Source organism: Hippoglossus stenolepis, chromosome 1 (genome assembly GCF_022539355.2).
Source record: "Hippoglossus stenolepis isolate QCI-W04-F060 chromosome 1, HSTE1.2, whole genome shotgun sequence".
Classification (NCBI taxonomy): Eukaryota; Metazoa; Chordata; class Actinopteri; order Pleuronectiformes; family Pleuronectidae; genus Hippoglossus; species Hippoglossus stenolepis.
Window position 1 is genome coordinate 4,197,998 of NC_061483.1, and position 27,265 is coordinate 4,225,262.

The 27,265-nt window shown below is 43.0% G+C and overlaps 1 protein-coding gene across 1 annotated transcript in view; it reads left to right on the plus strand.

The window, feature by feature from the left end:
* The window catches only part of LOC118114081 (protein kinase C-binding protein NELL1), a 206,494-nt gene that overhangs the window by 157,996 nt on the left and 21,233 nt on the right, over positions 1-27,265 (plus strand). The window contains exons 14-15 of the mRNA XM_035164316.2: positions 794-916; positions 24,750-24,845. Of these exons, the coding sequence (XP_035020207.1) occupies positions 794-916; positions 24,750-24,845 (219 nt within the window). The remainder of the gene's footprint in view (positions 1-793; positions 917-24,749; positions 24,846-27,265) is intronic.

Below are 27,265 nucleotides of genomic sequence, written 5' to 3' on the forward strand. Positions count from 1 at the left end.
ACTGAGAAAAGAGGCAAAACACCCTCAACTCCAGATGCTGCATCGTTTGATCGGCTTTTTCCAACCCGGCCGACACAATCGTTGCCAAATCGATCGGAGCTCTGTCACCTTCATTATCCACGTTTAGATCCTGTCGTTCACTCCGTGATATAACGAGAGAAATGTCGTCCGTCTCTCACTTTGCGATAAAGAGCAATAATCACCGTGTCAAAAGTTTTCAGCAGAGATTTCCCTGCGAGACGTGACACTGACAAGGAGAAACATCACCTTTTCTCGTGCTGTCTTCACAATATCAAAGTTCCTCTGGCGGCGCCTGCGAGCTGGGAGGGGCGGGTTCCCCACATGCGGAGGTTTGAGTCCTGTAGCTGGTTCAGGTCCAACACTTTGCTGCGTTTCTTCATTTTCCTCTCTCCCCATTTCTCACATATTGATTGTGCTATTAATAATGAAGAAAACCCCCCCAAAAATATCAGGTCATGCCCAAGCTTTTCAGAAGCAACTTGAATGGACGGATATTATAAACAGTCACTGATTAAAATAGTTATAATAGTATTACAATAGTAGAAATATTGAGATATTTAGAGCAAGATCAACCTTTTTGTAAATGTTATATGTGATATAATTCATTGATGTTTTGTCTCACTGGTATTTAATCCAACATCATGAAGGTAATTGGTGATGGCCGCTACGCCGACGTCCTCTCCCTCTTCCTCACAGGAAACCCTCTCATGCACACAGCTCTTCTGACTGTGCACTCTTTTCTCCCCCACCCCCCCTTGTGTCTCTCCCTCAGAGCATGACGAGTGCGCCAGCAGCCAGAGTTTGTGCGACGAGAACGCCATCTGCACCAACACCATCCGAGGACACCTGTGCACCTGCAAGCCGGGCTACGTGGGCAACGGCACCATCTGCAGAGGTAAGCTCCTGCCCGGGTAACGGCCCTAGAGGTTTGACAGACTCAGACACAGACCCAGACCTCCTCCCCCCCCCACATCCCGATCGGGGCTGGATCTCTGCTCCGTATCACCACGGTTCACTCCGCCTTCACATCCGCTTAACCAGGCAGCAGCTGCCTCACAGATAACGAAAATTAACTCTGCACCAGTTTCAGCGCCGCTCGCTCACTGCTCACCTTGCTCCCTGCTGACCTGTTACTCCGCCCAGGCGCCTCCGGAGGAAAGGAGACATATTTGTGTTGCTGGACTGGTCTATATGCACTTACAGCAGTTACTTGCAGCGAAGGCATAAAAGAAAACATGACAGCAGCAGAACAGGCTGATGTCTGACCCCACTTCAAATATAATTCCACCTAGAGAAAGATGTCAGTGTGTAGTTTTGCCAGGAGAGAGAGAGAGACGACCTGTGGCTGCAAAACCACTGGGCAGGAAAACCACAGACCTCAGGAGACACCTTCAGGCTCCACACACACACGCTGATGCAACCCAACATCAGGACGTTAAGTCATTTCTACAAACTGCTGTATTACAGGCAGTGGTGTAACGTTATCTACAGTTACACACACGCATGCAGATGGAGATTTGGTTTCTCTACGTCGGCCAATTTCTTTGCTTTAGACGGGTTTGCTTGTTTTGGTGCTTTTGTGGCAACTACTGGTTATTAAAATATACAGGAAATCGTGTGGAAGATTGTTTTGGGCTTGTGTCTATTTGACGGAAGTTAATGTGATTTTCTTAGTTCGCTTTCTTTGTGAAGAAGTTCCAAATATATTCAAATTTATTTAACACAATTCCGAATAACGCTCCCTCCGAGGTCTGCAAATTGCAGAGATTGAATTAAATCAATCCATTCTGGCGCTTCCAGACAAAACTGAATAATATGAAGGGCCCTAAAACACAAGGTCTGTATTTATCGTGATGGGTTTTCTTTCACTTGACGACTTTCTGATTGACTCAGAGTTTAAAACATAGATTGTGTTGGATTTTTGCTGCTTTTGTTGCAGACTTTAATTTACTTTGTGTTAATGTCGTTTGGTGGAAATCGTTTTTCTTTGACGAACTTTGACTAAATATAACTAACCTGGATGTTTCTTTTTTTAAATCTCAGGACTGAGACTAAATCTAAACTAACACTTGGGTAAAATATTTCAGTGCATGTGAAACCTTCAGAATTTTTATATTTAAAATGCTGTTCAAACTCTAGTTGTGCACTTTGGCTGCTTCTTTAACCCAAAGTCAGCGTAAAGTGACAGGTCCAGTATATTAAGAAAATGCATTCATTTATTTATTTGATTTATTTGACATTTACGCAACGTACGCTTCAATAACTCAATATTTGCACGACTCTTCCTCCTGGATTTCATAGTTTTGACTTTGCCCTGTTTGTCTGAACGACGTCTGGTAAACTGAGTGTTTGAAAGTTTTAAATATTCTGCTGTAATCGTTACTGCCTGTTTTCAGGAGCCCGTCGCAATCAATGCAAATGTGTTGCCCCGCAAACGCTGGCTTTTGGCCAGAACCAACCTTTTTTATCGCTCTGCCAATTCAGAAATGGCATTTTTAATAAACTCCGTGAGCCCAACAGCAGCCGATGGTCTTCATGAGAGTGAGTTACTGCGTTTTTATGATACCAGAATGATTTCCCGTTCGCGGAGCCGCACTGTTCTCACCGTGCTTAACAACTCTTCTATCGAACCGCACGACGAAATGAGAATGAAAAAACACTAAATAATATTTATGGTTTTTTTTTTTCCCAGTTTACATGGGAAGTAAATTGGGAGCATGCAGGGGCTTGTTTGTTTCTCAGTTACAGTCCTGTAATGTGAGTGGATATTTGTGTAGCCTGTGCCCTCGGACGCTCGGAGGTGTGTGTGCGCACACATGTACACGGTGACCTCCGGTTGTAGACTCTCACCGTCCATGTGTCCACTCGACCATGAGCCGCGTGAACCTATTTTTAACCGTGTATTTGCTCTGAAGGCTCCCGCAGTGGGACAGTCGCTGCGGGTTCACGGCAGACGAAACAGGACAGTCAATTACAGGCCCTTATGGAGTGAGGGCACACTCGTTAGGAGGGTTGGCAGGGTGCAGAGAGAGATGGTGCACTCCACGTCAGGACTTTAAGTGACCGGGAAGTCTCCTGAGATACGGCCTCTGTGTTACAGGAGGTACTGTATCAGCAGAGATTGATTCATAACACAGTTGTTAGGGTTAGATATATATTTGGATTTTGGGGGAAATACGGATAGATGTTGTATTGAATAATAATGTTCAGGGTGCCATTTAGCTAAAGACCATAAATGTCATATATGGGGAAGAACATGTGTTTTGCAGCATATTGAGTATTTGAAAGTCAATCTTTAAGTTTTATCTATTACCTCCACCAAGGAGCTTATGATTTCTACTAGTACTCGCACAATACTAGCACAATTCCAGCTGAAACTATAAGGTGTGACTGTCTGCGTGGACAGTAACAACTTTATGAACTATTACTTAAGTTCCTGCACAACGCTGTACGATGCAGCAATGGAGCAAAACACCAAGTTAGAGATTTCTCATGTTATATCGAGAAGTGTCAAAAAATGGGGACTCACACATTGTCTACTGACGGCAGTATTTCTTAAGCTGAATTTTGATACTGATATAGAAATGATTTTTTGACCTCTGCCTAAGAGGATGTGTTAGTAAGGTTTGTTTTTGTTGATCGTTTGATTGTGATAACGCCAAAAATACTGAAAACAATTGGGAGGTTTTTGGACATTTTCACCTTTTGCCAACGGGATAATTTGTGGATCATGGTGAAAATAATCAGGCACATTGAGGGGACTGACGTCTATGATGCAGATCCATAAATAAAACTCAGGATCTAAGGGGTTTATGGTTTCTGTTGGCCGAGCTACGTGCTCCACTGTGCATCATTCTTCAGACTTGTATTCGTCTCTACATCGTCTCTACAAGATGATAAATCAACGAGACTGAGAACCGCAGCAATCAATCAAACTGACTCAGATCAAAAAGTCGATTTTTTTTTTCACGCACAGCTTTACTCAAGACGTCTCGTTCTTGTTTTGTAAATAAAAAAGATCCCGTGAGAAGCTCTCTCATGTAATTTTCATCACTCTGCGCTTATGCCTGGCTGCCGGCCAACGGATGATAAGAGAACCATTAAGCTTAATCAGGCCTTGATTTTCCAAACTAGTTCAACACCGTCTCGATTAGATTGAGGCAAAATAAGTTGCATCATGGGATATTAGGCACAGTGAGGACAAGATGTCACACAACGCCCAGCGCCTGCAGCGTGCAAGACGTTAACCCCTGAAATCAAAACCTTCTCCACTGATCGCTGGACTCGGAGCCTCTTCTGAGACACGTTTGATCATCTTTCAATTTCTTTAAACGGAGGTCAAAGTAAAACACGGAGGATTCTGACCCTGCTGCCGCGTTCCACCGTGTTTTCTCACTCATTAACTCGTGTTCTGTATCTGCACAGCTGCTCGTAAGCGTGGCGACTAATAATGTTGTAATTAGACGGACAGGACGGGGGAAAGCATGTCGGACATACCAATTATTAGCGAGGGGGAAAGCGTGTCATATGCTACTGCAGGTGCACGTGTGTATGTGTGTGGGTGGAGCGGTAACGCAGGGCACTAAATGGAAGGGAAAAGCAATGTACATGCAAAGGCGATGATAGAGGAGAGAGGCAGAAGATGACAGAGGAAGGAAAAAGAAGAAGTTCTGTGCAGCTGCTCTTATCCTGTTGTAACGCAGACGTCAGGATGGTCGGCAGGTGGGAGTCAGATGTAGAGAGGGAGAGAGATCGATGCAATTTGCAAAGTGGCGTCTGCACAATGTGGGGCTTTGTGTTTTCTCCAGGGCACAGACACACTCATGCAGACAAAACACAACCCGACTGAAGTCTTTTCATGCACGATGTCAACAGTCCGTCACTGACTGCAGTGGGTCGGTCAGATCGGTGTCTGGATGCAACAAAGTTTCCCTTAAACTGGACAGAACTTGATCTTGATCTCATGATACCAGTGCCCTGTAAGAAATCACATGTGAAATCAGCCTTTTGTTACTTAAGAAATCCCAAACTGCACCTCATCCATAATGCTGCAGCAAAAAAATCTGATCACTCCCTCAAAGACGTACACATTGGCCTCGAATCTAGTTTAAAATCTATTTTAAAATCCACGTTTTAAAGGTTGAGTGTGTAAGATTTAGGTGAAAGGGATTCATTGGCAGAATATAAAATAATCCTAGTGATGTTTTCACTTGTGTGTTTCATCTAAATTGTACAAATTGTTGTTTTCTTCACCCTAGAATGGGCCTTTATATTTAAATACTTCATAATATATCTTTGTTTGGTTGAAATTTAGCAGGATTACACAAAAACACCAGTAGATCTCCATTACATTTTGTGAAGGGGTGGGTCATGACCCCACCAAGTGCAGATCCAGGTTATCTAGTGAATTTAACTGTGGTCTCATATGGGGACGGCTTATATCCATCCTTATATCATCATCGATTTAAACAAACTATTGTCTAAAAGTTTATGCTGTGATAATAAGTGAAAATCAGAGCTCTACCCCAAACCATGAAAATCAGCCTCAGACTGAAAGCACAGACAGTCATTGGGCAGAGACGTGTCCACATGAGTTTGTTGTGCGGTTAATGTAAATGTGAAGTCTGATCAGCCAGCATACACACAGACTCGTGACAGTGTCACTCCTACTCACCGACACTTACTTTTTAATAATGTCATTAAAACTTCCTACATCCCAGCTACCTATGGCCAATTAGTGTTATGCGAGAGCAGGTAGTCGGAGGAATCGTCCCCCTCCCCTCCCCCTGAGATCTCATTACTGTGTGATGGCGACAGTGTTGGCCAATCGACCTGTGCCTCCCATCTCATTCCCCTCATACATCACCGCAGCCCCCTCAGGAATTAGGGAATTAGTCTGAGTGTGACTGCGGCTCCTCACTCTGTCCCTGCTAATGTTAATAAGTGTGTTTAGCCGGCATTGAGCAATGAGTCCACGGCAGATGAGGAAAGAAATCTGGTTTCTGAGCCAAACGAGTGACGGCGGCTTGTTTCCCGTGGAAGACAATATTTTTTTCAAATTCCACCGCCGCTCTTGAATTGGTTTCCAAAGAGAGAGCATTTTATTTGCAGAACTTGACTTTAAAACTCTAAATCTCTCATTTAGATGTTTCTATGAGACCTTAAAGGAAAATCCCTCCTCAGGTCCCCGTCCTCTGATAGAGCTCATTAAGTTACTCGAGTCACATGTTGTTCTGTGATGAAGTATGGATTCGTCGCTCCCTACTCAGCTTGCCTGAGGACCTTCCCTTCTTCATTTGGTGAATACCTACATTTCCCTGAATGCTTTTAAACAACCCTCGTAGAATGAGAATGAACTTTTGGTATTTAGCCGCAAAGTAAGTGCGAGGAACTTAAAGGAACAGGAGCCGAGCAAGAGTTTCTTCTTATTCACCGTTACTGAAGACCAGTGGGATCCAAGTATTGGACGCTGACCTGACCCACTACGTATTTTAACACATCTCCGTACATACATTGGTTTGTTTGTGGCCACGATATCAACACTGACCTCCACAAAATGACTGATAGTTTCCTTAAATTGATGAAATCTTATTGTCAGAGCTGCTTTCCTTCATTCAGTCCCTCCTGGTGCTGCTAACTCTCTGTTACTCTCTCTCTCTCTCTCTCTCCACACATCGTATCTCTCAGGACGGATGTAAACACCAGGTCTGAACAGGTTCATGGACATGATACGTCAAGAGTTCACATATTTGCTGACTACTACTACGTTACTTGCGTATTCCACTAGAGGGCACGCCGCAGATCTCAGCTCGTATTCAACGTCTGGATTTGTATTCTGTAAATAAGAAACACGGCGACACTGGAGGAGTTGTTGTGGTTACTTCTGACACCGTGGGAGACAAAGCGATTGCGGCGCCATCACAGATGTTATGCGAGGCCCTGAAATCAATGGTATTTTCACAATGGCTGATGTTGTATAGTGTCAATTTCTGAGGACGTACACAACCGACACACTAAACAGTCACAGGTAACACAAAGCAGTACACGTAGTCAAAAGAAAATATATCTTTGAGTTAAATTACATTTAAAATACATGAAACAATAGAGCGAAAGCCAATTTTCCACAAGATAGTGACTTTAAAATGTCCTGTGCGACATACAGTATATATTAGCAGCAAATGACTCCTGCTGAGGTCATACCATGGATTCAGTAATGATGAGTTCTCCACCTTCTCCTCTTCGTCCTCACTCGTTCCACATTCTCCACACTCACCTGCGAGGATTTGCTGCACACCAGAGAATTACTACCAGGGTGAACCTATTCGATTTCCCCCGATAGGCCCCTGTACCGGGTGTGTAATGTGGCTCCAGTGTGGCTCTCGGCAGGGGCCAGTCCTCCCCTCTGCAGCCGGATCTCTGGGGAGCGAGGCCAGACACATTCGCCACAGCCAGTCGTTCGCTCTGCAGCGTTCGACCCGCTCGTGCTCGCCTGCAAACCGAGCGGTGATCACACCTCGCATCTCGTTTCTGTTACAGGAGAGTAATAACTGCTAATGCAGGCGCTGCAGCGGTGCCGTGCCCCTCTGGTCACTGCTAACGGCACGAGAGAGTTGACCGCGTGACACCGATATTATGCAAACAGACGATATGGACGTGGAGCAGCGGCTCATACTGCACAGCCTTGGTTTAAAAACAAGAACAGGTTAAGAACACAATCTAAGACATTGAGTTAAAACAAATGTAATTATCTCTGCTTGAGAGCTTTTCCAATACGAAGTTTCCAACTGGTTAGCTGGTTAGTGCACTCGGTAATCACATAGTGCACTTTCAATTTAACTCCATAGCAGGCGTGCACCCAGCTCCTCGAAGCCCGCCGCCCCGCCGCCCCTCCGCTCGCCGTGGCTGGGATGACTGCTGGGCCACATAAAGAAAGGCCTCCATTTCAAGAGCCCATTTTACTGCTATTGATTGTCTCTGCTGACTGGAAGTGAGAAGAAATGAGGGGTTACGACTCGCTCTACCTTTTACTTACTCCGTCTTCCTCCCCTTCATCTCACTTTCCCCTTCCTTTTGTATTGCAATTCTCTCGGGGGGGGGGAGACTACCATTATGTCATCTCCCTTACAGCACAATAAATGGGCCACAATAGTTCAATCCGAGCGCCACATAAGATTGTAGATCAACATTTCTCACTCCCGCTGCCGGCCTAATTATCAGCAGCCTTTTTGCAGAAGCCTTTGTCGGCGGCAGAATGAGTGAGCTAATCTCGTTAATGGTCCGTTTCATTCCCCGGCACTGGTTTGTTCAGACAAAGGGGGTTTTAAATAGAGGGGATTTGAGTAGCGAGTCTAAACAGCAGCACAGTGGACAAAGGCGTTGACTCGTGCGTTTTCTCATCCCGCTATCGGGGCTAATCGCAGAGGAGCCATGTTGCAACCAGCTCACAGCCGGCAGTGAAACCTAGGCTAATGTATTCTGAGAGATAGAAGGGGGTTTGCTGCAGGAAGAGGAGAGGAAATGAGAGAGGGAGGTGTTGGACTCAGCCTTCGTTTCTCCTACAAGTCTGAAGCATTTAATTTTCTGTTTACATAATTATTGCACCCCTTCATCCCTTCTTGATAGGAGAAGCGCATTTAGCGTTTTTTTTTTGTCTTCTGTGTTGTTCTGTGCTACAGGGCACAGTGTTTTACAACATTTAATTGGGTGAAAACCACAGTATCTGAAGCTATGATTAATTGCAAAATGTAGAAAAAAAAAATTGAGAAAGAGGGAAAGAAAGAAAAAGGAGGAGGGGGGACGGGGGGGGGACGCTACTTGTTTTGTGAAGGTTTTGTAGCAATTATCATTTGAGGCAATTATTTTTAGTCTGTGTCCCGCTGTTAGATGAAGCTGCTGTGAAGCAAAGAGAAAAATCCTCTGTTGTGTTCAGCTCCATCAGATCCACTCCTGTGTTGTCCTCATTCCATCATGTCTGTGCTGATTGTTCCTCTTCAGTGTCAGTGATACACTTCAGTATCACTGACGAGAAGGAGACGCTCCTCATTGAGGTACAGGTGACGTGGCACAGACATAATAATAACATACTAATACTCCATTACCTTTGCTGCAAGAGTAATACTTGGTACGTATATAAAAAGATTAATAACATAGCTAATCCGAGCAGTAGAATTGAGATACGGACTAAAGGACAAAGGTCATTTACTCAGTTAAGCTCTTTATCAACTCAAGATGGCGTCGTGTAGCTAATACAGATTCATAATTTCTCATATTGTCTTATCACTTAAAAAGGTTCACATAAAAAAATAACTTTCCCGATTCCGTCCTCGTTTCAGCTTCAGTCCAAAACACTTGGATTTTAGCTCCTGTCTCTTTAAGTCCCCGTCCTCCTGCTGAAGTCCAGTCTGCTCCGATTGGCCGGCTGAACCTGCTCTTTTGTGATTGGTCAGCCAGTTTGTTTGTGTGTCACACTTGCCGCCTGTATGCAGATGTATGCATACCGCCTGTATGCAGATGTGAAGGATATGGATATGGACGAGACAACTTAAAGGAGCTTTAGCCGCTGGAAAATCACAATGTTTACTTTCTTATTATTTGTTTCTCGTCCTGTCGGATTTCTTCTCCGCACTCTTTGATTTAACAGGTAGAAACTAAGTTGTAAAATCAAAACTTTAATCGTCCTTGAAGAAGTTATCAGGCCTGAGCAGCTGAAGGAAGCAGTCTCCGCGACTACATGTAAAAAAAAAACCCCCACAAAAACAGCTTTAAAGGACAAACTCATCAAAGTGAAATTCTGGAGACCTTCACTACTTCCTGTGCATCTTGTGAAGTCGAAACTCTGTCAGACATTTGACTTGTATTTGAGACTTACACCTTCCTCCGCAGACCCGGCACCGGCTCCGGAGCAGCTGCCACTGCTGATAATGGTGCAGGCGGGTTTCCGGAGTCTTTGGGGGAGAGAATGTGAGGAAGCGGTGGGAGTGTGTGTGCACCTCCTGCGTGTGGTTCAATAGTCTGACAGCTTCTCAAGAGGGACCAGCAGAGTCCACTGAGGCCCGGCAGAACACTCTGGTTTAGTTAAATCAACTCTTATCCTCCGCATTGGGTCTGGTTTGGATCTGGAAATGCAGCGTGTCAGTGTTTTATCAGTGCTTTTACTTTTGCTGTCCCCCCCCCATAGCATGAAGGTGAATGTGAGATACGAGGAGCTGTGTGGGCACAGTGAAGTGTCAAATGTTTGCATATGCACCCAAGCAAAGAACAGAGCACATGGAAAACAGCAGGGAAACGTGGATTTGTGTGTTTGGTACCATTCATCAGAGGTTCCCAGCCTTTTGTTCACGTAGTCCCACCTTTAATCGAAGCTATTTGTAAAAGTGCAGAGGTGTGCGGAGAGGGAGGGATTTTTCTTCCTCGCATTTCATCCTTTGAACATTTCTAGAGGTCTGAAGTCGGGGGAAAGTCAAAATGTGTGAAGTCTTTTGTAGAAACATTGAATTTCCAAACATTCAAACCTCTGTTTCTTCCCCTTGAACGTGGCTGGAAGCCTGCAGTTAGTGACCATTAGACTAACTGCCAATTAAAGCACTTTCATGTTGGTTTTACCACTAAGCCTGTGATAAGAGTCTTGTGGGAACACATTATCTGTAATGGCCTTCTCCACGGAGTCAGAGGAGGATTTGAAAACGGCTTCAGAAATAAAAAAGAGCCAAAGAAAGAGATTTGCATCAGTTAATTAAAGGAGTCTTCTTGTTTTATTTCTTGTTTGACAAGAAGTTGAACTTCCTGTCGAATACCTCGGTGTCTCTCCATTGAAACACGACACCAGAAGTTTGTGTCTTTGTGGGATCGTGTCCTTCGTGGTGACTTTAAAATATTCATCACATAACAGTTATAAAAAACACGATTGAGTGTTTGGTTTTCATGATTTGATTTAATTTCCCTGCACCAACACAGAAACAAATTTTAAAAAGCTGGTATTATCTGGAAAGAATGACAGTTTAATAATTATATTTTCTGTGTAAGTATTTCAAGTATTTATTCATTGGTAAGAAATCATCACTTAGAAATTATCCAAAGTACTTGAGCTCATTTGACCTCAGCTCCCAAAGTGTTCAACCCAAAGTTACGCACTTCGGCTCAGTGTTATTTTTCTTTTTTATATTTTCTGAATATTTAAAGTATGAGTTACTCACATGAGTTTCCAAACAAGATCAAAAACGTGTATTTATTATTGGTTAGCAGAACCTTCGATTGTTAGTCTGGTTCACGTCCCATCCGCTAACATGGAGGAGGCAGGGTTTGTTGGCATGTCCTGCAGCCAGCCACCAGGGGGCGATCAAGGTGGTTTGTATCTTATCGCTCTCTACACTAAAGACCGATGCACTTATCAACAACTGGAAAGGGAAATCGTGCTGATTCATTAGTTTCTTCTCCACATTTTCAAATTAACCAGTCGCTTCTGCTGTTAAAGTTAATAAAGTGAAGTAAAAACTGCTTTATTTGTTTGTTTCCTTCAACAGAAACAAAATGATGCACATTAGTTCATCTGAGTTTAATGCCTCCTCCCTTCTCCTGTAGTCAGCTGGGGGTGTTGTGTTGCTCTCACATGAGTTAAACTGCATCGGCAACCTGCTCTTATAACATTAACTTCACAGCTGCGATGGAAGAGAAGCAGGTTTTCAAACACAGACGAGGTTTCGACTGAGATTCTGAAAGCACAAAGCCCAGAGGCTGCGGGCTCCAAAACCTGTTAGTTCAGATCTGTGGCCCCTGACTGAGTTATGGCAGGCTGCAGGCTTCACACACACACACACACACACACACACACAGACACTCACACACACACACACACACACACACACACACACACACGCACACACACACACACACACACACACACACACACACACACACAAATAATGGATAGATGGGCAGAGGATATACTCGACTATAGGAAAACACCTTGAAACTTAAGTTTGTTTACTTTAAACAGGTAAATCATAAGTAAGTATTTATAACTTAAATGTCATAGAACTTTTACTTAGAGGTCAGATTATCAAATTCATATTTCTTTATAATTCATGTATTTATATATTTATAAGGCAGCCCTTTGGCTTTGATAAACAGTAAGTTATTTTACACAGTCTTTTATAAGTAACATTAATAATAAGAAGAAGAATATTAATAATATAAATTAGAGTAGAGACGACGAACAAACATTCAAACAAAACAAGTTGACAGAGGTGAGTTGAGACTTAAAACTCGGACTTGATTTTGATTCAAGACCCAAATAATAAGAACTTGAATTGGACTTGACTTTGAAACGTATTAGAGTTAAATCTGAAGACACATATATATAAATTATGTATTTCTGGATTGTGAGACACTTGTTCTTCACTGATTATATATTAATCTCTTATATCCATTGCAAACAGACAAAAACCCTATTGTCCCAACTATCTAATTCCAGAAATCTCTGTCAGACGGTTTATGGAATTCATATCTCACGCATCATTCGTCTTATCAGCTTCACACTTGAATTTGTTGGTTTTTTTGACGTGTGATACGTTCAATATTGATCAGATTTGTCCAAACAGGCGGCTGAGACTCGTCAATGTGAGTGACATCGATCAATGATCCCTTCACTAACGAGCTGATATGGATCATGTGTCATTTTATAAATTGATCTTAACTCACAGGTTGTTGTTATATTTATCGTCGTGTTTTTCAATCTGGCATCGTCGTCGGGATATGATCCAGGATTTAGATACAGATAAGATACAGAGAGAGAGATGATCCTCGCAAGTGCAGATAATGGGATCGGCTGTGTGTGTGTGTGCATGTGTGTGTGTGTGTGTGTGGTTGTGCAAGGTGTTTGTGTTCATGTTTGTACACATGTCTGTTAATTAGAATCTGATATCCAGGTTTCTTCAGCTAATTAGTACAATGTTTTCTGCCAAGCAGGAAATTTGGAGACACACAAATCGCTGTTGTTCATTAACGTTCTTCTTGTTCTAACAATCCCTCTGAAAGTGTCTGTGCAAATAACCCAACTGGAATAATACCCAACTAAAAATGAAATATACTCTTTTATATTCACCATGACAGTGATTGATTGTCCAAAGTTGGGGACGTTGATTGTGCAAAGACACATCGCTTCTAAAATGATTTCATTTATGTCCTTTGTTTTTGGGTGGAGGCAGAGATCTCACCTGTATCTTAATGGAGAGACAGTATTTTGCTCCACGTCTTTATTTCACAGATGCTGTGGAGGAATGTAGATAAGAATCCTGAGTTTTTTTTCCTCGTAGCTAAAAGTGGCAAACCCTGACTGGAATGGAAATAAAAAAAACACCTTCAAGCAAAAACAGTGACGTCTTTTAAACACAATCTCCCTCCTGATATCTAATTCCCATCGCGGATCCTTGATGTGATGCACATCCCTCCTCCTGATTCCAGCTGCATGGGTGGGTCACGGGTTATTCCACCGCCGCCGCCGCCGCCGCCCATCTCTCAGCGGCAAACCTCATCTTATCAGTGAAACGGCAGCGGTGGGAGAAAGCGGCTCTGTCAGCTGCCTACCTGTTTGTGTCGGGGTAATGGATTCAGATAGCGGGAATCATTCGTCCTGCTCTGCCCTGTGTTATGAAAGCTCCTCACATCAGCTGCCAAGGGCGTCCCTGCCCCCCCCCCACCCCACCCCCTGCTTCGATAGGACCATAACACCACAACTCCTCGACAGATGAAAACAGATAAAATCACCCCGACGTGGCCGTGAACAGCACGGTTAATGTTTACCACACACTGGCTCAGTTGAAAAGAGGCAATGAGGTGAATTTATTTATTTCATTCAGATGAGATTTAGCATTTTTTTATATATATATATATATATATAAGTACCAAAAGAAAAACACAAAAAAGATGATTTTACCTCAGGGACATTTTTTTTCACAGCATCCTGCCTTTTTGTTAATTTACATATCCAAAACTTTAATTGTGCATAAATCTATAAACAGAGAGAGAGAGAGAGAGAGAGAGAGAGAGAGAGAGAGAAATAAGTAAAACTTTGGATTTCCTTGTCATCTCAAAGAATCTGAATTTATGTATGGATTTCAGCCAGTACATTATAAATAAGTTTATGGACACCAATATAAAAATATAACCTATTGATAATTAAGTTTTATACCTTTGTCAATTACTTATTGGTATTTTGGTGTGTGTCTAGAATTTATAAATACAAAACAACAATACAAATACAATAAAAAAAGACTAAATATCAGAAATCTCAAGTTAAAACAACGTTAACATTCTGCATCATTGCCTGAAGTGACCCACGTCCGTATGTTACCTGGGAACTTTCACTCCCCCTTGTCGAACGTGTTTCTCTCTTTCACGCTCGTTAACGGTTGGAATCCTCCCGATGTTCAGTTCAGCAGGTGACGTCTCACCGTGGGTGTCGGCTGTTCGCTGCTCGCCGGGTGCTGAGGGAACTTTCTCACCGTAACAGCTCATGATGTTCGCTGCGTCCTGGAAACGGGAGGTGACGGTGAAACCGAGCAGGAGCAACAGTCTGAGACACGGAACTGAGAAAAAAAACTCTCCTGTCTTTGACTGTAATTACAGAAAACAAACATTATTCAATTAAAAGGCCAATTGAAACCTAAACCTCAACGAAGATTGTTGTTTACATAGATGTTTTCTAAATTTTTCACAGAAATGTTTTCAGACCCGTCACCTCTGTGCTTATGACTTCATAAGATTTAATCGAGTTTGGGAAAAGATGCTGGTCATTGACTGTTCGATAAAACCTCACTTGTGTCACCTCCGCAAAGAAGCTTGTGTTTCGAACCCATTTCCCTTTGATCCCTTGTTTGTCGGCAGGATGATGCTAAAAGTGTCTGCATGGATTTCCACAAAAATTGGTGGAAAGATAAGACGTGAGTTAAGAAAGAAAAATGGTCGGATCCAGGGCATTTTTTGGATATTTTAACGTTTTCCCAGAGAGTAATTCATGGATGTTCATTCAGAAAAAAGTGGCATATTTAGTGGCCTGATATTTTATGAGTGTGTGAAATCTGCTGCATCTTGAGTGGATTTTAACTGGACTCTTGGGCCTCGGCGGAGGTACGTGCTCTATTAAAGGCTATTTTAGTCTGTTAGTTGTTTTGTTTGATTGTCAGCAGGATTATGTAAAAGCTACTGGATGGATTTCTATGAAACTTTGTTGAAGGATGGGAAAAGGGCCGAGAAAGAACGCAATACATTCGGTTGCAGATGCAGACTTTCTTTAACATTGTTCAAGTACTTTGATTGAAATAATCAGACATATTTAGGGGACTGATATCTATATAAATATATATCGTTGTAAAGGTATATGAACTGAGTACTATACTAGTTTATAAATATATGTTTTGTACGTGTGTCTGTGTTTTTCAGGTGATCGTATTTGTCTTGTTATTTTTTCTGTCTCGTTTTGTGATTCTGAGCACGTACAGCATCAATAACCTTTCATTCATTAAGTCAGAGCCACGAGGGAACAGGCGTTGCTCTTATGACCTACATTTATTTCCATGTCCCTAATTTGAGACCTTTATGACGATAGGTTCAATGTGGGATTACCACTCAAGGTTTAATTCCCGTCCGTTTAATGATTCCTTCCCTTTGCTTGTTCTCTTTTCACCCGTGTCTTCTCCGTCAATTGAGCTATAATCCGTCACCTCCGTCACTTGAAGTCTAAAGTTCACGACACGCTTGTTGAGTTTCGTCAGTGCGAGAACATGAACCGCAGGATCGTGCGTATGAAGCCGGGCAGGGGAGTGTAAGATAAAGCATTAGCGGGCCTTTAGAGACGGCGTCGTCCTCGTGGATATTTATAAAAGTGCGACTCCGGATTAGGATTACGGGAACATGCTTTTAAGAGCATCAGTCTAACTCTCCCGACAGCGATCTTCTGATTTCAAAGTGGCATTAATCGAGGCTGTGCGGTAACAGATAACTCAAGAAAAAAGGGGGTTTTTTTTGCGGCCTAAAATGTAAAGTAATGGCTAGAGAGGGAGAAAGAAAGCTGCTTTTAAAGTGAGAGCGAGAATCTCAGAGGGCCATTTAAATATTGACAGCTGTTCTACATCTAGGAAATGTGGCACAGGAAAAAAAAAATGTGCTCGTCAGTTCGCTCGTGTTTTTCAATCTCGCAGACGAACATAAAGTGATGGCGCCTCAGCGTTAGCTCAGTCTTCTGCTGCCGTCGGATGATGGAGGCGACATTTCAAAAGGCTGTCTCTGCACACACTCTGGCTACAGGCGCAGTGAATTATGGTCTGTGTAGTTCAGTGGCAGGTTTAAAGTTCACACTGACAGGAATCACAAAAACCACACTGAAGAGACTGGCCCTCTGAAAAACAAAACAACCCTCATATGTCGCCTGTGCCTTGTTCCAGCTCGTAGCTCAGTTCTATTGCTCGATGACCTCCAGCGGCCACGACAGCAAAGAGGAGAAAGTCGGGTTATAAAGTAAAGCAATCGTCAAAGTCCGCTGATGCAAATATTAGTAACTTTTTGGACTCTTTTAAAACTGTTCAGTGAACCCAAGTTGTACAGAACTCAGCTGCAGCTTTACACTGGATCACAGTAAGTTTTGGAATTGATTTTTAAAATTCGACTGATTACTTGTATGCTGTTTCAAGGCCTATTTCCATATGTGACTTTTTATCTCGTACCATGAGATTCTCGGGGCTGAAGACAATCTGTCCCAGACACCCGGCTGAAAACTAAAGGGAACAATTTGCAGTCAAATTCTGAGGCTGTGGAACGATTTTGAGAAAATCAAGTCGTCTGACTCAAATCATTTCAATAAGTCCCTTCTTAAGAAACACTTTTATCAGACAGCTTTTCCAGCTTTTACTTGACTTTTATTTCTCTAAAAGGTTCCGTTCAAATTCGATGATTTGATGACTTATTTGTTTTCATTGCTCGGCCTGTGGTGAAGCTGCTGCAGAGCGCTGGCCGCCTGTTTATTTATATTCATATTGAACATATCAGTGTTTCCAGAAGCGCCCGACATGTCAAATGTGAAGCTGATAAGATAAATGATTCTCGAGATACCTGAGCCACATACATTATTATAGACAGATAATTATTGTTATAGTTGTTATTATGTGTTTGTCGTTGTCTTCCACTTTGGACACGATTTCAGGAAACGGCGTTGACACCAGAGGGGACAAATGATTCATATACTTTGTTCTGGTCAGAAGACTCATTACTGAATGTATCATCAATGTAAATTCATAAATGATTCATTATTCTTTTCTTGTACCTCCTATATAGCAAACTGATTAAAGTGTAATGGGGGGCAAACAGATTCTATTCCCAAGAACACCTCATGCCGTGTTCAGTGAAACAAACTCCACGTGCAACCAGGTGACAGTTTACAGAAGAAAAAGCATCATATAGAGAGAAAGAGTTCCTTGTATATAACTATACACACTCCTGTGATTAGTTTTTCTAAGTTTTAGCTCATTCTTAAACAGTGTGAAATGTGCGGAGCCGCATTCCACAGCAAGAAAACCTCCGAAACCACCTGGTGGCACGAACCGCCGTGTCAGCAGTATCGATCAACCACCCTTTCCACCCTCTGCAGATACATTATGGCAATAAAAACCCTCCTTAATGCATCTTTAATCCAAGCCCACCGCCTGGCTCGAGTCCTTATTGTCTTGTAAGTGCGGCCATTATCTGTGATGTTCAGTAAATGCCGAGCAGAGAGTACAGCCAAGGGTGAACTGCCTCCACTCTGATGCATTACAAGTGAGGCTGATTTGTACGAGTAGAAGGGATTTGGCTCTCACTCTCTCCTACTCGCTGAGATTCTGGTCTTCTGTGCAAGCAAGACTTCCACCGCTGCATTTAAGGCTGCTGTCGTGCATTCATTACCAGGGAGGCTGTGCAGATGTTAGACAGATGCACTGCAGAGGGAGGAAGAGAGAGATCAGGTTGGTCAGGACAGAGAGATGAAGAAGAAACATGGACGCCCCCTCTGTTATTCCATTAGATCTACTGGTGTCTGTGGTGTGTTCGGGAACAATGTGCAATCTGGTTTATTCGTCTATTCTCTCCCTCCTCCTCCTGACACCTGCATCTGTTGGAAGTCCTGCTTGTGTTCAAAAGATGCAATCATTTCTTTTTCTCTGCAGCAAAATAGCAGAAAGAAAACTCAACACGGTGGAATGTTGTTATGGTTCATCTTTTCATAGACAATAGTTTTACGTTGTCACTTATTCAGAATTATCCGCATCTGACCAGACAATGAATGTAAAAGCAGTAATTACTCTGTTTTGGTCGCCACCTGCTGAGATAAATATAATAATGAGAGATACCGTCACAATTTATGGTTTATTTACTTAGTTCATGTAATCATGGAGAAACTAGATTGAGCACTGTAGAATACTAATACTGTTTATTAGTGGATGGGATGTGGACCAAATTAATACTAAAACACATCATATACATTTTTCTCAAGGATGGTTTCTGTCATTTTAGTTCACACATCAATCACCACATGGCAATTTTGGTGTTCCATAGTTATAGGAAACGGGTTAAAACGTCTGACACGCAATTATTTGAGCCCTTATATCGATGGGACTTCGCCACAGAGGCTCCGCCCACTGATCGATGCTGTGCAGACTCAGATGGCTGCATCATCTGGGGTATTTGGTTTATGTTGTAGATGTGAAGTTAAGACCAAACAAAATTAGACTTGAAGCAAGAGATTGTCTCTAAAGTTCCCGGGATGAATATATTAGCAGAAACAGAAATATAAAAAGATATATATATATATATATATATATATTCAACTGATGTGTAGAGTTTCTGTATTTCAAAAGCTGCATCAAGAGACTCTCCCGCTCGGAGCTGCATGGTAACTCTCTGCAGGTTTGTCACAATGAGTGACCCAGCCCCAGTTTGTGCCTCTTATCTTTCAGCCTTGCTTTTGACTCACAGTGGAAAGCATCTGTTTTTCTTTTGGAGATTAATCCCCGCCTGTGTTTGAAAAGCCCAGTGGTTCATTACTGATGTTCTCAGGACGTCTCCCGAATCCTCAAAGACTCTCCTGACTGTCTCGGCGTCTCCGCACGGCCGGGAATTTATCTTTCACAGAAATGGATGCTCACCACTGGGACTTGAATCTAAAGCTTGTGCTGTCACATGCGAAGCACAAATTGCTGCTTGTAGCGGCAGTTTTTTACATTGTGTGTAGTCGATGCTTTGGTCAAGACTAAAAATATTGTGAAATTCAGATTTAAAGCTAGTTTGAGATGAGATCATTACAGTCGTAATGCAGCGTGTTACCGAGCAGTGCTATTCTCCACAGGAGGCTAATTATTAGCTCGTTTCTATTCTATCATAGAATTGCAAAGCTCTTTCCCCCCCCCCCTCCACTTGAATGAGTGGACTATCCATTGTCTTGTTCTGTGATATTGCCAATATTAATTCTGGGATGGCTCCTTGGACGCCCAACGACCGTGAATGTGGCTCTTAGCCACGGCCCAGAGTGGAATGATTCCACTCTCACCATCCACTGGAAAGCAATCTAGGCCCGTAATGGGAAACTCAAATAGCAAATCTATACTTATAAGCATGTCTCAAGAAGTCTGGAGTCAGCAACAGGCTCAGTTAAGCAGTGAGAGAGCTGAGCTGGAGGTCACAGGGACAGAAGTGAAGGAGGACAGACCTTCGTCTTCCTCACGGCTTCAGCTCGGGCTATTTTCCCGCTGCTGCAGGGGTCCGGGAAATGTAATATGGAGGGAGGGGCCACAGAGGAGACAGATGATGAAGGGAGGAGCTGAAGTTCTGTTGCGATGCTCACTTGTGATATTAAAATGGAGTTTGTGGAGGTTTGAGATAATTAAGATAGAGATCTGTGGCATCAATGGTAAACATCACGTAGGAAAAACGAACAGGGGAGGCCGGTGCAACAGAAAACAACTCAGCGTTACCTCATCTTGTGGAGGACAGTATAGGCTGTGAAATACCAGTACAGGATGTTCTCAGCTGAGGTTGTTCAACAGCAGCTTTACATTTGTATTCTCTTTATAATGTTATTCGAGAAGGGAAAAGCAAAACAACAAGGTCGTCTTTGAAAACACAGAAAAACAAGATGTACAGAACATCCACCGAATATCCAGCGACGCGATTTCAAGCACACGACTTAATGACACCATTCACTACTTCACCGCACACTGAAAGCATCAGATGTTTAATAATCAGACATGATCACATTTATCGCTGCACTCTTCCAATGTTGCAGAATTTCAGTGGTTGGCCCTGATTGTTTAGTCGCATTGCACGAGTCAAAGCAGCTTCTCAAGGCAAAATGTGCCGATCATTTTATCATATTTAATATTTTTTCACATGCAAAATGATAATTCAGGTTATATCCTACCCTGAAGGACACTGGGATGGAGACATATCAATTCAGCTTGAAACGAACATGTGATGGTCTACGTTATTATCTAGTCTTTCTTTGTCTGTCGCACATATCGAGAACCGTTCACCTCATCAGCCTCGCACATGTCGTGTGTCTTCTGAAGCGCCCGAGGAAGTATTTGTTCCCACGTGGACAACAGGACATGTTCAATATAACCTTTGAATGAACAGGTGACCAGCTCTTTGTGCAGTAGTGGTGGCTCGGCTCCAGGGTTCTGTGGTTTTAATGAATGCACATGACCTTTACAGTGTCAGAAAGAGAGCTGCGACCAGCGTTGCCACAGGAGAAGAGAAACTAGGCGACCGACTCTCTGTAGGGTTTGTGTTGGGATTTGATTCCTCTTTAACTCTCGATCCTCTCGCGTGATTATTTGGTTGATATCGTCACTGTAATAACGTTGGTTGGCTGCTGATGACGTCGCGAGTGGTGTCCCACCTCCTCTGGGAAGATTTTGTAGCCCTCTCTAGCCTTGTGGCTCCATTTGGAGGAGGACACTCACTTCATATCTAGGGTCAGGGCCAAGGAAGAGGAATTGGGACAGAGAGAACATCTTAAACATTCAAAAACTCCTGTAGAATAAAGCCTGATTAGTTTTGAAAGACTAACTATAAATGGAATCGGCAACGATAGCAACACAAGGCTGCAAGTAATCCATAATGTATCACTGTGTAAAATACCATAGTTACACTGGCGCTCTCTCTTTTCTCAAACAATGTCTTTTCCTGTGGACGAAAAGTCCTATATTTGAGGTTATTGCAGTTTTCTTTTCTCTCAGGAGATTTACACGAATCTCAGCATGTTTTTTTGTCTCTTATAGTCTTATAGTGTTCGGGGGAAACCTGGCCACCGGTGTAAATATCTGCCTCGGAACCCCGAACTGTCCGTTGTCCCCTAACCCAGGAAACGGTTAACCAGCCGCTTTGACCGAAAAAATGTGGGTCTTCACAAAACATTTCCACGCCCACTCCCAGTGGATCCCCATCCTCTCTGGAAGTCATTAGCGCGACAGGCAGGCGGCATTATGCTGATGGTGGTGAAATGATAATTAGGGCTTGAGATAGATTGAGTCAATATAAGTGTAATTAATTTTTAAATGTGAGGTTTATTAGTACAGAGGCAATCGGGCTCCTAATGAGCGCCTGATAGAACTTCTTAAATAGTGGAGCCAGTCAAATTAATAGCTCTAATAGCTTCTGGCGTCGGACTCTGCTTTTATTTATTGCACTGATGCATCCGATTGTGTGTTTAGCACTTTTTTCTTTTCCTCCAAACACCAGAGTGATAATTCACTCAGATAAATGATGGTTCTTTGGATTCATAAAGCGAAGGGGAGACGAGCGGCTGCACATACATTAAACCCACACACACCAGACACACACACACACACACACACACACACACACACACACACACACACACACTCACATATATTACATTCACACTCTCATGTATGTGACTATAAATAGATTTTTTTCAGCCCATTAAGGCTCATCTTTCAAATCATGTCATTAATTAAGCTCAGAAATAAGAAAGTAATTTCTCTTTAATGAACTTGCTCAATTAAGTCTGCCCTCTTTTTCTGGTTTAATCCTCTTCTTCGCTTTAAGCACTGAGTAACTACTCCGACTCTTCGCTCCTCCTCGACATTCCTCCTCCGGTCCTCCTCAACCTGCGCCTCCTCCTTCGTCTCAGCCGCGTTGATGCATCGCACCCTCAGAACAAATCACTGGCATTTTCACGACTAGTCTGCTTCCAGGAAACCGGCAGTGAGGCAGTCGCACGCGCGCGCGCTCGCCCACGTGCTCGTTAACAAAACAGATCTTCTGACCACATCTGAAGCGACTCAATGCTACATTCGCTCTCGGCTACACTTGGGCTCCCCCTGCAGGCGGAGTGTGTAATTCAATGTCATTAATACAAGTTTTTGACTTGTGGTGGAGCAAGCTTGTCTAAGATTAGATTAAATTGGATTATTAATCCCTTTCATCCAGGTTTGACCTTTCTTTATGTACTTGAGGCTTTTAGTGCTGTGTTTATCCACACAAGTGACCCCTAGTGGTGGGGCACAGAATGAATGTTCCCTCTCAGTATAGCTAAAGAATAATAACACGCCTGTATAACGCTGATGTAAATTCGTCCAACACTAGGAACACACACACACACCTGCTTATTCATGCAATCATCCAATAAGCCAGTTATGTGGCGTAAAATCGTGCAGCTACAGGTCAGGAGCTTCACATCAGACGTGTGAATGAGGTAAAATGTGATCTCGGTGACTTTGATGGTGGCGGAGACGGGGGTGTAATGGTGCGGAGAATGTTTTCCTGGCACATTTTTGGGCTCTTCACTACCAACAAATCACTGTTTGAATGCCGCAGCCCGAGTATTGTTGCTGAGCATGTGCATCCCTTTATGGCCACAATTTACGATCTTCTAATGGCTACTTCCAGCGTCGTAATGCGTCATAATTCAAAGGCAAAAGTCGCCTGGAAACTGGTTTTCATGAACACGACGAAGAGTTCGGTGAACTTCAGAGGCCTCTCCCGGTCACCGTCTGAATCCAATAGAGCACCGCGGGGATTTGGAGATTTGCAGCATGAACGTGCAGCGAGGAAAAGTGCAGAAATGTCAACGTGGAGCCGAAATCTCAAGGGAAAGTTTCGACATCTCACGGAATTCATGCAACGAAGAAATTAGACTATTTGGAGATTTAAGGGAGACCCAGTATTTCCATATAGTGTTCCAAGTGAAGTTCTCTGTGTGTGTATGCAACGTCTCAGGGTTTCGTCAAACCATGGACGATAAATAAAGATGGATGATGCATCTCTATCTCCTTCCACTGTCCAGAATTGAACTTTACTTACAAACAAATATGAACACTTGTGTTTCTGATCATGTTTGATTTCAATTGGTTATTTCATGCTTTGATAAAAATGTGCAAAACATTTTGGCTTCATTTCTGGATAGTTGGAGAAAGAGTAGACATGTCGTCCATCTTTTTAAAGGTACAGTCTGTGGTCTGTTGTAAGAAAATATAAATATTCATTTCATACTTAGTATTAATACTTAAAGTCACGTTTAAATGTAGAAATGAACTTGTTTGTGCTGAGTTAAGCTGATTTTTCTTGTGCAGTCCTTCAACAAAATAAACTACACAATCAGAAATATGAGGGACGTACGCTATAAAAATCTGTCTGTGACAATATGAACCTGTGTGTCTTCATCCTCACGATAGTTTAGATCTTCTAAATACGAATAAGAAGCAGAATCATCAGTGAGAGAGACGACCGAGACATTCTCCTCTCGTCTCCTCTCGTCTCCTCTCGTCTCCTTGCCATTTTTTCTTCCTGTCAATGCCGCGAGCGCAATGCATGATGGTATCTATTGCACGGTTGCTCACTAATTTTCACAATGCACGTTACATATTCACACAGCACCTCAAAATGGCATATTGACTATATAGTGGAATATACAGTGAGCGATTTAGACACAGTAGCCTGATGACAGTGCATCTCTTGTATCCAGGCAACAGAGAATGTCATAAAAGTATGTTTCACTGTTGCGTCACCTCGTCTATGTTTCTCCTCTAAAGATATTTATTTGCGCAACTTCTAAAAAAAAGAAAAAAGAAAAAAGCAGGCAGCATTATTGCCTGCGTCCCCTCAAGACACTTTTACCCACCCTGACTTTTTTTTTATCTCCGTCTCTCGGATCCTTTTACGGCCCCGCGGAGCCGCTGTCCTCTGGATGACAAGCGCCTGAAAGACAGATTTCACATGAGACACTTTCAATAAACCAAAATGAATTTTAAGGAGGACGGGTTACAGCTCTCAGCTCCGTACGAGGGGAAGTCGGGTCGTAAAACTGTAACAAAATGGCCTCTTTCAGATGCACAATGTGACCATTTCACGCCTTGTGATAATAATTTGTCGGATTTCTCTCGGCATCCTGGGCCCACACACACACAGACACACACACACACACACACACACATTAATAAAACCACATTCATTAACCCATGTGAATGACGAAACAGAGCAAGAGTTTTCCCTCACAGAACTATTCCACGGTTTTTAATCATAGTCATGGGAACCACTTTGTCGCTTGTAATGTCTTTTCGGGAAACGTCAAACTGCGGGAATTCAAAGACGTGCATCTGTGCTGCTGCTGCTGCCGTTGTCATGACATTCGGTACACGAAGATAAACGTAACCAAGCGAACGTCTCTTTCTCTTTGTCTTTTGCAGCCTTCTGTGAAGAGGGATGCAGGAGCGGAGGAATCTGTGTGTCCCCCAACACGTGCGTCTGTCCCTCGGGATTCACAGGACGCCGCTGTGAGACGGGTAAGACCTGCGGACCTCACTTGACCTCGTACCTTGTCCTGCATGTTCGGCTGTCGCTCGTAATTACAGCTGGAGCCTCGTATATATACAGCACACACACACACACACACACACACACACACACACACACACACACCGAGTATCCGAAATGACATCACAGGAATTCTCATCAGGTTGATATGAGGCCTCGGTAGCTGCCCTTTGTTATTCTCTCTCTTCTTTTCTCTCCCTCTCTCCAACTTACACTATCTCTTACACACACACACACACACACACACACACACACACACACACACACACACACACACACACACACACCCTCTCACACTCCATCTCTAAAGCCCTGTGTTTAAATTGGACACTGCAGCAATTGAGGATCCCAGGAGAGCTGTAGAAAACGACAGCTAATTCTTCTCTACTCGCCTCCTCCTCCCTCTTCCCTCCTCCCTCCTCCCTCCTCCCTCCTTCCCCTCGTCTCTTCCTCTATTTTCCCTCCATATCCCCCTTTCTCTCTCCCTCTCTTCTCTCCTCTTTCAGTTTCTTCCCCACCTTCCTCCACTCTTTTGTGCTTTTCCTCCTCTCTCCTCCTCCATTCATCTTCTTCTCCTCTCCTTTCCCTTTTCTACTCTCGGCACTTACCCCTGCTTCTACCTTTTTCCTCCGCTCCTCGTCTCTTTTTCTGCTCGTTCATCACCTCTTTTCATCCCTCGTTTCTCTCCTCTCGCCACTGTTATTAAACCTCCTGTCTCTGCGGCCTCGTTTTTTTTGCAGAAGTGATCAACCAGCTCTCGCAGGTCGGCCGTTCGCAGCGTGTTGCCACAGCTCCCACTTAGATATGAGAGAACTTACATGTGCACATTACCGGTGACATGAGCTCCACATGTAGACACGACAGTGGCGACACCCGGCTGCTGCTCTCCGCCCTAAAAGCCTCTGTTAGCGTGTAAAGTGCAGGAAGATTGCACACGTGTGTTTGGCTGCAGTCCCCCTGTGATACGTTTCCTTTCTTCATCACGAGTCTGTGTTGTCTGAGGATAACACGCATGTGAATGTAGTATGGGAGGAGATCATATAAAGAGTGTGTTTAGTGTGTGTGTGTGTGTGTGTGTGTGTGTGTGTGTGTGTGTGTGTGTCTTCTTCTTCAACGATTTAACAAAACGTTCTTCTACCAATTCAAAATCCATTTGAACGTCGGGGACAAAACTTCATATTCGAACTGTAACAACCTTTTCAAATGAAAAAAAAAAATACAGTTTAGAAGTGCAGCCGACCATCTGAAGTAGTTTGCCTCGTGATTCAGCAGGGGGCGCTCACGATCACCTCGACCTATTGCCAGTCCAGTAAGCTGCTAACGGTGTTTTGCTGCAAAGATGGAGGATGCAAGCAGAGCGAAGTACTTTGTCTTCTACACCATAGACCGAAAATAACCTCTTAGCTATGATAGATTCAAACTATAATTTAACTTTGCAAAATAGGCATCGTTAAATTATGCAAATTAAATCTGGACCCAACTTAAAACTTTATATCGCATATCTTAAATAGGTAGAAACGTACATACTGCTTGATAAAGAGTAATATTGATGATATACATTATTTGTTCTTATGGCATACAATGCAGCTCAGTTTTAATGTTTTACATGAAAATCGTAGAACAGTAGAAGTTTAAAAACACATTAAACTGATAAATTATGTTAAAAAAATATTGTATGATTAATGAAACACTTTAAAATGATGCTTCATATTGTCACACTCCTGTTTTTTTTCTTCTAGCTGTCATGATAAAGTTGTTTTGAAATGTACATTGTTACACATACAGCCCAACTTGTTTGCCTCTGTCGCTGCATTCAGAGGAATGCAAAGCTATTTCCATCTGATGATCAGTTATCATAAGTTAAAAGTCATCAGTTAATTAATAAGAAGAAACATATTTTCATTCCTCAAACGTTAGACAACAGGAAGACTCATCCGTGCCCCTCCGTTGTTAAATCGTACACTTTCTGAACTTGTCGTGTTAATAAGAATTTTTTTGCTTAATTCTGAAATACTCTCAGGTTTGAGAGTTAATCAGTTGCAATCGCTGTGTAACACGTTTCATTAAAGCTGGCAATCAACCAGGGGCTAATTAACCTCCCGTCACATATCTATCAATTAATTAACGTGACGTGCGAAACCCTCAGTGCTGCTTTCTGCAGATAGAATTTATATCCAAAGGTAATATTTCGCCACCGCGGCTCGGCACCGATTTCCACAGTCGTGCTCGTGATTTAAATTCCGATGACTAACAAAATGCGAGATGGGTCTGAAAAATGACTTCATCCGCAAAGTGATTATGTCGCTTCTCTTTGAAGCTCTTCGGAGAGGAGGGCGAGAGGAGGAAGTGATTATGTAAAAGGAGAAAACGTGTTGGAAGTGAGGAAGGG